Source organism: Amblyomma mixtum, chromosome 10, assembly GCF_055824585.1.
Source record: "Amblyomma mixtum isolate Tamu chromosome 10, ASM5582458v1, whole genome shotgun sequence".
NCBI classification, from domain to species: domain Eukaryota; kingdom Metazoa; phylum Arthropoda; class Arachnida; order Ixodida; family Ixodidae; genus Amblyomma; species Amblyomma mixtum.
Genome location: NC_143021.1, coordinates 176,312,990 through 176,323,956, shown reverse-complemented (window position 1 = coordinate 176,323,956; position 10,967 = coordinate 176,312,990). Strand labels below are relative to the sequence as shown.

Genomic DNA, 10,967 nt, shown 5'->3' with positions numbered 1-10,967 from the left:
AGGCGGACCGAAGACATGACGACGCCAAGCTCCTTTTGACAACTTGGAATGAGAGGACGCGAAAGGTAGAATCGCCTTCTTCGACCTCGGCATGTAGGCCCAACAGAAGTGGTCGACTCCCCGAAGGCACAACTGCAGGTCCAGAAACTGAATGCACTCACTTTTCGGAAGTTCAACAGTGAATCTCAGGGAGTTAGAGCAATTCATGAACAGCCCCACCACCGCATCTGCAACAGAGTCCAGGGCTTCTTCAACGGGTACATTTAGGAAAACCAGAAAGTCGTCATATCTGTAAACTTTCACCACCCCCCGATCCGCAGAGCTTAGTTCCTGCTCCAGCCTTCTATCAAATTGGGCCAGGAAAATTTCAGCTAGAACTGGAGCCACACAGGACCCAATGCAAGTACCTCGCTTTTGAACATACAGGTTGTTGTCGTAAGTAACCACGGTGGATTCCAAATAGCATTTAAGCAACTCCAAAAAGGAATCCACGGACACACCACAGGCGTTCTGAAAACTAATGAGCCCCGTACTCTCTATCAACTCTCGTACAGCAGAAAACAACTCATCATGGGGTATGGAATAAAACAGTTCGTCCACGTCCACAGAAATCGCGCTGTTGGCCGCTGAAATTCCTTCCTCCAAGGCAGCCACAACCACTCCCGAGTAAGCGACCTTGTAGGGGTCTTCCGGGGCGAGGCTATTAAGATGGCGCTGTAGGAACCTGCTGACCAGCTCTTGCCAGCTCCCCCGTTCCGTGACTATCGCTCTGAAAGGGCACAGCTCCTTGTGGGTTTTTGCAGAAAAAAACATCCGCAAGGCGTTTGCTTTGCAGTCTTTCACATCATGCGCCAACTTGTCCAGCTTCAAGCCCGACAGTAGAGCCACCGCCCTGGACTTGGCCTTGACCGGTTTAAGCTTGGAAATCTTGAAGTTCGAGTGACAAGCGAGGTGCGATAGCGTATAAGACCGTTTTCCGCGCGTCATAATGTACAGGTAGAAGCAATATGAAAGGGAACACGGGAGCGCGTGGCCTCCGTACTTCGTGAAGCACTGCCTCCGAGAGCCGGGCCCCTAGCGCCGTCCATTCTCATAGGACCTTGGCGGCAGTGCTTCACAAATCGCGGAGGCGCGTGCACGCACTCCCGTGTTCCCTTTCATATTATTTCTATCTGTACGAACACGCATTTACAGCTGTTGAAAATGAACGGCATTAAGAAGCTTTGACAATACTTGAAGCAAGGCTCTGTAGCTTGAGGAGTACTGTGAATTCACGATTAATTCTCTTTTTTTTCTTTCTTTTAGGAATGTTTCGCCTCCGACCACTTCGAGCACCGCATTCCACGCCTATGCAGACAAAGAAAAAAAAAGAAGAACGAATTACCGGTTCCTTGCTGGTGTTGGTAAAAAACTTTTATTTCATTAAAAGAAAGGGTGGCTGCATGGGGGACCGGTTCTCGTGGGCGGAGTCCCCAGCCCAGGAATCCGATAGCGTCTGCTATCCTGCCTGCCTACGCGATCAGCTGTTGCTGGTTTGTTGGTTTATGTGATTTAACGTCCCAAAGCGACTCAGGCTATGAGAGACGCCGTAGTGGAGGGCTCCGGAAATTTCGACCACCTGGGGTTCTTTAAAGGGGCTGCGAAACACTACCTGGAGGAATACCGGCTATACTTCAGGTGGGTTCTTTATGTCACACAGATGCTGACTTAAAAAGAATTACAGGAATCGATGCACAGGAACGGGAGTTATTCAGTGAAGAAATTTTAAAATACAAGCAAACAAAACGCTGCCCTCAACTCGATTTTGGCGGGGCTTCCCACTCCTATTCCGCTCTCCCAATGACGGCACCTGGCGCAACCAATCAAAACAGCCAGCCAGAGCACGTCGCGGAAGTTTGTACTCCATGGTTGCCTGCTCTCTGTGAGACTGGCAGCGTTGTTTCCATGCCAGAGCGCCCCTGGTGGTGTATTTTTATTTTACTTGCTTTGCAGGGCTTTTATCTAAGACAAACTAATTGCTTTTGTTGATCTAATATAAAACGCAGACAGGTGACAAAATGTGTCTCTATTTATTCACACAATTTGCAGTATATTTACTGTTTGTCCAGTCATCAAGCTCACGCCAGGTGATGTCATATCCGCTGCTAAAAATCCGCCACTGTGTGGGGACACCATCAGAGCCATGAAGTTGTTTTTGGGAGGACATTAAAATATTAAAAAACGGAATGTACGCGGTGTTACCGACGCTAATAGCACCATTATAACTCACTGTATGCAATCAACAGGCAAAACAGTTAACTAAGATTGTGTTTCTGGGCCCCTTTAACGTGCACTGACATCGCGCAGTACACGGGTCTCTAGAATTTCTCCTCCAAAGAAATTCGACCGGGATCGAACCGGCGTCTTTCGGGTCAGCAGCCGAGCACGCTAACCACTGAGCCACCGCAGCGGGACAGCTGTTGCTGATCGCTCAGGCTAGAGCTGGACAGAACAGCTTCCCACGAGGAGGTACTGGTGGTCGCCGGAAGGGAGTTTGGGCACTCCTACGTGCAGTGGTACTGAGTGGGTGGAGCACTGTTGAGATGTTGCACGACGCGCAGTGCTGTATTATGAGGGGAAGAACATGTGCTTGCGCACTCTAAACACAAAGCAGTACAAAGGGAGTAAACCTGTCCTCTAGCGTAAACCTTGTTATATAAGGGAGTGTTCTGGAGGACAGCTTACCCCCCTTTTTACTCCCATATAGGCGTATTCGTGCTTAAAGCGCATGGTAGAGGTTCGGGAAGGAGTTCGTCTGGCGTCCCCCCTTGATAGCGATGGTACCCTAGCGATGGGTGGGGTGGTGGAAGTGTTCTTCATTGGTGTCTGTAGTATAGCGGCTGCACGGCCACCATAGCCTTACGTAAAGACAGTAATAAAATCCAGAGAAAGGAAGGGTGTTAGTTACGGAGACACGATCTCTGCAGTGCTGTTCGCCGGTTTTAAGGCGGAAGCCTTTAATGCCTCATAGTTGTAAGCAGGAGTTGTCGACAGAAGTGTCACGCTTTTCAATTGGCCTAAATGGACGTGACGTCACAGTGCGCGAATTTCAAACGGGACCAATTGCACTTTGGCTAGCAACCATGCAACCAATTAAAGGGACGGTATAGTGATGCTCCAAGTAAAATAAATAGATAAAGAAATAAATACAACGGAGTTGGAAATTGGTCGAGTTGAGGAATCTAACCAGAGTCTCCGGAGTGCGAGACGAGCACGCTAATCACTCCGCCGTGCCAGCTCGATGGTTTGGAATGAACAAAGGCGCGTCTAGTGAATACGTTGTCTTCGTTCACTCACATCTTCCTCCCTTCCGTGGCGGAAAATAAAAAACACCAACAAAAAATTTAGAAAAAATAGAAAATGAAAACAAGAAAAACAAAAGGAAGACAGAAAAAAATGAATAATAAAAACACACAAAAAATAAAAAAAGACAAACCAGTGCGCAAGGAAAAGCTTTCGCCTTGCAGCACTTTAGAGAGCCAAAGTTCCCCCTGAATTTGCTCGAAGCGGATAAGCAGAGGTTTGATTGACTGAGGTTTGTTTTTTTACAGGAGGTATTCAGAGACACGGGGATAAGAGTTAATGGAGAATACCTTAGTAATCTGCGATTCACTGATGACCTGGCCTCGATAAGTAACTCAGGGGACACATTTCCAAGTATGATCAATGGCCCAGAAAAGGAAAAGGAAAGGGTCTAAAAGTAGTACGCAGAAAACTAATGTTCAACAGTCTTGGAACGGAACAAAAGTTTACGACAGGTAGCGAGGCGCTTGAAGTGGTATAGGAATACATTTACTTAATTAAGGCAGGCAGTAGGTGCGGATAGCGAGAGTGAAATAACTAAAAGAATAAGAATAGGATGGGGCGCGTTTCGATGTATTCGAAATGCTGGAGGCCCGAGTACTGCGCAATTTCAGAGCGCGTTAAAGAACCCCAGGAGGCCCCATCAATCCGGAGCCCTCCACTACGGCGTCCCTCATTGCTTGAGTCGGTTTGGGGCGTTAAGCCTTAAAACCAAAATGAAACCAAACAATCTGTCCATTATAAATCTCTTTGGTATCGTTTCAAGTGAAAACTTTTAGTAACGGCGATCTCTTTAGGTTTCAACTTTCGTACATTTTAACTTTCAAAGCCATGGACATCGCAAAAAGTACCCGTGCACACGCAATTACTGCTCTGAACATGATTTGTTTATTATCACAAAGACGTAAAAAAGATAACTGTCGGGATCGACAGTGAAACTACCAGTGACCGAGGCATAGAAACTGCTGGCGCTAGAATAGTCACAGCTACGAAGAAATTATTTTACAGTTGCACCGGCGTCGCTCCAGAGTTCATGAACCAAGAAGCTTTCCCGCTGCCTCAGCAATGGCTTCCTTCGCTAGTTCCTCATTTTTCCCGGACATCTCAGCCACTTTCTCGATGAGCGCATGGCTCCTGCGCGTGACCTTGAAAGCCTCCACCGATTCCGGACTGCACTCTGAACCATTGACGCACAGGGCGGCCAGAGACACCAGGGCTTTGTTCCTCGCCAGGAGCTGCCATATCTCCGGAAGGCCATCCACAATCTGCGGTTCCCAAGCAACGTGAATGTCTACAAGAGTCATGTTCTCCCGAAGGCCTTCCGCGATCAAGCTCATTGCTTCCTCATTAAGCTTGTAGACGTCGCGCAGGCAGAGCGAAAGAATGTTCAGTGTAGCGTTCGCCTTGAGGAGATCCCTGACCACACGGGCGATCCCAGGGGTGACCTCTGCAGTGGAGGCATCGTAGCGCCACACAGCGGTATTCTCCTTCAGGGCTTCCAGGATTTCCAGGATTAACTCTTCCGAATTGACATCAAGCCGTATTTCCAGGCATCCAACTGATGTGTTTGTCTTCAAGAAGCTCGCAAGCCGGCTTGATAAAGCAGGAAACAGCTCAGACTCCGAATAGAAGTTCAGAGTCGTCACGGTAGTGTTAACAGAAAGTGCGTCGAACAAGGCGTCCAGATCAGACAGGGACACGTTGTCGTCAATCTCCACCGACAGAAACGCATGGTGGTCGTTGGCCCGCACAATGCTGGCGAGCTCTTTCAAGCGAGCCTGCTGCCAAAAAATGCTGGCCCGCTTAAACAGCCCTGGAAAGCGGTCGGCCTCAAACAGCTGATTGCTCCTCTCATCAGAAAGATCTATTTCAGATATGTTGAGCTCCCTCAAGGTTTTATTCACATTCAAGGCTTCGGCGAAAGCGAGGAAAGAACCTGAACTGAGCTCGTTTCCTGAAAGACTTAGCAGTTCCAGAGTCGTGTTGTCTTTTAAAGCCGCGGCTAGCGCCAACGCCCCCTCCTCGCCTATGCTGTTCGAGGACAGGTCGACCTCTTTCAGTGAAGTGTTTTGTGTCAGGTATTTCGCCACGTTAACAGCCCCATCATCCTTGATTTCGTTGCAGCTGAGCTTGAGTACGCGAAGGCTACTGAGTATGCCGGTAAAGTTCAAAGGCAAGCTGTCGTGGACATCGCTGTCGTATTCGGTGCCAAATATGTGTAGCTCCTCCAGTGCACAGCCTTCCATGGCACCTGAAATAACCTTGGAGATCGACTCCTCCTTAATGAATTCAAACTTAAGCTTCTTCAGGCTTGAAGTTTTCCGCAAGAGATTTTGCAACGCACAGGCATCGTCGCAGGAAAGAGTCTCGATTTCCAGGGACAGCGACTCCAACTTGGCGCACCCCGAAAGCGCCTCAAATATTTTTCTAAAACTTCCGGCCGGAAAATCGTTTTGACGGAACTCAAGGTTTTTCAGGGAGGTCTTCTCGTGCAAAGCGCTAGCTAGGTCGTCTATGATGTCTCCATTATCTTGCGCCTCGTCGACCCTAATGGACTCCAGCATTTTACCCCCTTTTACCGCCTTCACGACTGATTTCGCAGGGACGCTAGACACATCTAGGCGCCGAACTCCAGGAAGCTCCCAACACGCCGTACCCGGCCTTCTTAGCCTCAACTCGTGAATGCATAAATGGTGAGTCAGAAGCCAGTCCTTCAGGAACTCCGCGATTGCACAGTCTTCCTTCTTGGGAAACAGCCCGAAAGCGGGAGTGATCGCTAGTCCGGCCGCACCGTGCAACGACATCTCCATGGCGGCTTTGGTGAAGACTTCGTTGAGGGCCCAAAGGTGGGCGCGTAGCCAGCAAGGTTCATCGTCGCCACCCGAACAAGGCTTAAGGACGTCGACACCCGCCTTCTCCAGGACAGCCCTTCGTTCCAGAATGCGGGCCTTCTCCGTTCGATGTGGTGAGTTTTCTAGGAACGAAACGAAGCTGTCGGCAGCACAAGTTTCTTCACCGGAGCCTGCCATTGCTGCTCGTCCACCTGGATGAAAGTAAACAAAAAAATTCAGGGGGGCACTTTGTTGACCCAAAGTGCGGTTAGGCGAAAGCCTTAAGCGCGGTGTTGCTGCTTGTGTCACTGATGCGTGGTTAAGATATTAATTGAGTACACAATTGTTTGTGAATCTTAAATGCTGGAGACACTGGAGCGCGTTTGGGAGGCATCCGTCTGATTCGACCCCTTTCTGCAAACACTCTCCAGTGTCCTAGACAAGGAGAACAAGATACGCGTTGGCAGGAAGTAGCGTAGCCCTTAGCACGCTGGGTTGCGGAACGGAAGGATGGTGGTTCAAATCCCATCGTACACAATGACTTTTTTTTCTGGTCTGACTAGAAAAAGTGTGACACCTTTGCTGACAACCTTCTGTCGACAACGATGAGGCATTAAACGCTTTTGACCTGAAAAATATAGACATAGCAAGTTAACGGATACCTACTGTTCTCACCGCACCAGTTGTGGGCGAAACGTCGGAACAGTTTACAAAATCTAATAGTGTCTTGCATTGAAATTTTACAGTTGATCTTTTGCAGGCCCATGTAAAATACTGCTGCGAAGCGTTGTAATATTTATTTGCTGGTGTTTAATGCCGCCGGCACGTGGCTTCATCACTTTATTTGTGATGCAAGACGCGACCAGGTTTGCCTCGAAGGATCGCAGCCAGGCTGAAGTGATGGTTATTTTTACGCCGATCTCGAAAGTTCGTTGTCATCTTTAAATTGCGCACTGCCGAGAGCGGCGGGCATTTTGTTCGACGACCGCCGAGCACGGTTGTTGGTACGCCGCCGCCGAGTCTTTCAGTCCTTCGCGGGCGCAAGTCCGCCCAAATAACGAGTTTAGTTCAGAAGCCATTTTCGCTGTCGTCCAGTTCGCCGGACTGCAGTCACCACTAAGTGACCGCGCAGCTGAACGACATGCACCGAAAAACTCCGAGTTACTGTCACCGGGAGCGAAGCTAATATGTCCGCCATGACAGCCGCTCTATGGTGAGACGAGCGCGAACGGCAAGTTACTGCAGGTTGTTCAGTGTTTTATGCATGCTCTCTTACCACGCCTTAGTATATAGATGTTACAATCTGCAGGTTTTCACTCGAGCTGGTAGCTGCTTGTATTGACAGCAGCCCCACTGCAGTTCAGGCGACGTAATATCAAGCAGGGATCAAAAGCGAGCAACGCTTGTCAAGAAAAGGTAGGCGCCATCTACTTCTCCCTTTCTTCTTTCATGGTACGATTGGTTTGGTTTACTGGGGTTTAACGTCCCAAAGCGACTCAGGCTATGAGGGACGCCGTAGTGAAAGGCTCCGGAAGTTTCGACCACATGGGGTTCTTTAACGTCCACTGACATCGGACAGCACACGGGCCTCTAGAATTTCGCCTCCATCGAAATTCGACCGCAGCGGCCGAGATCGAACCCGCGTCTTTCGGGTCAGCAGCCGAGCACCATAACCACTAAGCCACCTTGGCGGATTTCATGGCACTATATACTGTTTCTTGTTTTGTACGCCAGAGGCTGCCGCGACTGACGTTCCTACATTAGAAATCAGAAACACAGACGTATATCGGGTCCCGCCATAGCAGCGGCAGTAGTCAAATAAATTTGCGAGGACACTTCAGCAACTAAAGCTTTGAGGCGAAAGCCGAGGACACTATGCCGTGACGACTTTCGGTGCATGTGACGTCACACCATACCCGTGGCTATATCGATACCCAAATTGTACATCTGTCGGGGATCTTAAGTGTTAGTTACGCTTAAATACACATCTTTCTATCTAATTTGACAAAAATTCGTCGTTTTTCCGACCATTCTGTGATAATTTTCACTATGCCGTGACGACTTCTGGTGGATATGAAGTCACATCGTTCCCGTGGCTATACCGACGTCCGCGCTATTTCGACACAATTTCGACATTTTTGCCTATAATTAATTAATTAATCTACAGTTAACAAACTTGGCTTTTAGGTTAATTTTTTCCTCCTCTATCTGAAGCAACCATTGGTTTTCTTCTATCTATTTTAGTTCCCGAGTTAAACACGCGTGACAAGCTTTGTTAACGGACGACAGTATGAGCCATTAAAGGCTTTCGCTTCAAACGCACAACCGAGCGCGCTTTATAGACAGGTGTGTGGACGGCTGTACTACGTGATGGCATCTGCTATTCTACACAATCTATGGGCTCTCCAGTATAGGATAACCGTGGACAGATGTTACTGAGAAGTTTCGGTTATCTCTTCCTGGTATTCTTCGTACTATCACCGTCAGCAAGTGGCCTTATCATTTTCTCTTCCTCCAGATATAACTTGCTACACGGGGCGTGCTATAAGACTAAACTGAGTCGAATTCCGACGCCAACACTTTTATGCTCATTACGCAAGCGTATATCGCAGCATGCATGCCTAACAGTCGGGGTTGTCCGAATATTCGGAACTTCGAATGCGATAGAATTTTTTAGTTTTGCCAACACAATGATGGCGCTGCAACCTGGAACATTACGTGTTTTTCCGTTCGCCGTAAGGGTCATTGCGAGTCGGACAAAACTGACCTTTTATTCTAGCAAACAGGGCTATGATGCTGCAATCTGCGGTCTTAATGTATGGAAACATGCTTTCAGCGTCATGGCTAGCTGGCCCATTGGTCGACAATGTTCAATGCCCTAACATGCGACATTAAAGATGCCATAACGTCTAAATGCATGTGCTCACATTATTCAGCATGTCAGATGATGAGACAACCTCGTACTAAGTTTTGTACTTTGCATGCTAAGCCATGAAAGCAAGCGCAATTGTTTGCCATTCGAGAAGCCACCCCAGAACCACCCGTTACAAAAACTCTCCCTTTCTTGAGGAATTTTTTTTTTGCAGTAGTAATATTTTTAGTTTTTTTTTTCCCGCAAGCAGTGCGCCACTGCAGGAAGCCACTGTACGCCTCAACTGTAACTTTTAGGGCTTGCAGAGCTGACTATGTATTGCCACCGAACTGATTAAATTTTGTTAAAGCGTGGGTGATATGTGCTTTCTCTTGTTTAAACGTTATGTATAACTGGTAGAGGGGGGGGGGGGGGGGTAGGTCTGTGTCAAAACTGTGCCGGTCTCTGCGGTCAGTCACTGGGGCAAACCTTTTGTCCCAGAAAGCTTTGACAGGGGAGGGAGAAAGGAAATACTGGCCAGAGTTTCCAATTGAGCGGCCCGAGATTACTTGGGCAAGTTGTCATTATGCGTACTTCGACCACAGGCAGATTTGATGATTGTCATGCGACGATTTAACTTCATCATCATAAAAAAAACGTGCTGCTTTCTTGGGCCTCCTGAGCACGTACACATACTGACATCCACAGAGTTAATATCGTGCTGTCCCGTCGGTTCCTTTTGTCGCTGTCCTTGTGCTTTCCACGCTAGTTGCAATGTCGCAGTCACTAACGTATATAAACTACGACCACCAGCAGCCAGCTTCAGTGGGCGCGGCGGCACGGTAGAGGCAATGCGTCTAAACCTACGGCTGTTGCTTCTAGAGCAGGCTGACCACCCTTCATGCAGCCCTCGTGCCCTCGTTAGTAGCTGTTCCAGTATGCAGCGCCCTCTGCAGACATCAACGCGCAGCTGGTTCTTATACGATGGGCCAATGGCTTATCTCTGCTTTTGCAGCACGAAAATCATGGAGTGACGAAAACTGTCTGCTAGCGCCCGGTTTTTCAGCGCCCGACCCGCCCCTTGATGTCGTCAAGATGCATTACCCCCTTGGGATTTTTAAATGTAGAACACAATACACGAACCGAAAAGCGGCAACAAACAGCTTTAACAGGAAGGAAGGATGCGAGTAGTAGAGGTTTATTTTAAAATAAAATAGTAATGCAACGAAGACAGCAGTGAAGAACGCTACATCTTGTTCACCCGCGGTCAGGCAACAGGGGAGGAGTGGGGGGTTAAATCTCGACATAATCTAAATGCCAACCTTACCTGACCACACAGCCTACACTGAGCACGGCACGGGCGGCAGTGTCTTCTTGCGTGTCGCACGTGAGCACTCGGCGTGTGGCTGCCGAAGCCGATGCGGACCCCCGCGTAACCACCTCGATAGAGAAAGAAGACAGTACGTATCAACGAGGTATCTGTTATGTTGTAATCAGTTGCTGATAACGATGACGCACCATCACCCAGGTAAAAGCCACAATCGCGCCAACTAAAGCGGCGCCGCCCTCCGCGGGTGTTTACACACCGACACTAAGAAATGATAGTTGGCGCACTTGAGAAGCTCGCCATCAGGAGCGTTCTGAGCAATATAACCGCTTTACGTAAGAGAGCGCTGACGTCGTCAGTGATGCTTAAAAACTAAATCGGCGCCGATTTCGATGGAAGCGAAACGCAAAGGCGCCCGTTAACGGTGCGATGTCAGTGCTCGAAATGCGAGACAATTACTGCGCCATTTCCTTGCCTAAAAAAACTGGTTAATTTTTTCTGATCATTGTTGTGGCGTACTGTTGCGCGCAGTATGACATGCAACACGCATCAGGTGGTACAAGCTGATGTCACGAAGCAATGCGAGTCGGGCGTTGCTGCAGTGCTCTGTATTTAG

At 48.6% G+C, this 10,967-nt stretch overlaps 1 protein-coding gene across 1 annotated transcript; it reads right to left on the bottom strand.

The window, feature by feature from the left end:
* Nucleotides 1–4,207: 4,207 nt before the first annotated feature.
* On the bottom strand, nucleotides 4,208–10,616 carry LOC149327821 (uncharacterized). Its single transcript, XM_089562756.1, has 2 exons — nucleotides 10,352–10,616; nucleotides 4,208–6,385 (listed from the first exon to the last, which is right to left on the bottom strand). Exon 2 carries the CDS (start codon nucleotides 6,369–6,371, stop codon nucleotides 4,374–4,376), a length of 1,998 nt encoding a protein of 665 aa, XP_089418882.1. The 5' UTR covers nucleotides 6,372–6,385; nucleotides 10,352–10,616; the 3' UTR covers nucleotides 4,208–4,373.
* Between the last annotated feature and the right edge of the window lie 351 nt (nucleotides 10,617–10,967).

Bases quoted from the DNA above. Each gene is read 5' to 3' on its own strand.
- LOC149327821 (XM_089562756.1), bottom strand. From the start codon at position 6,371: ATGGCAGGCTCCGGTGAAGAAACTTGTGCTGCCGACAGCTTCGTTTCG.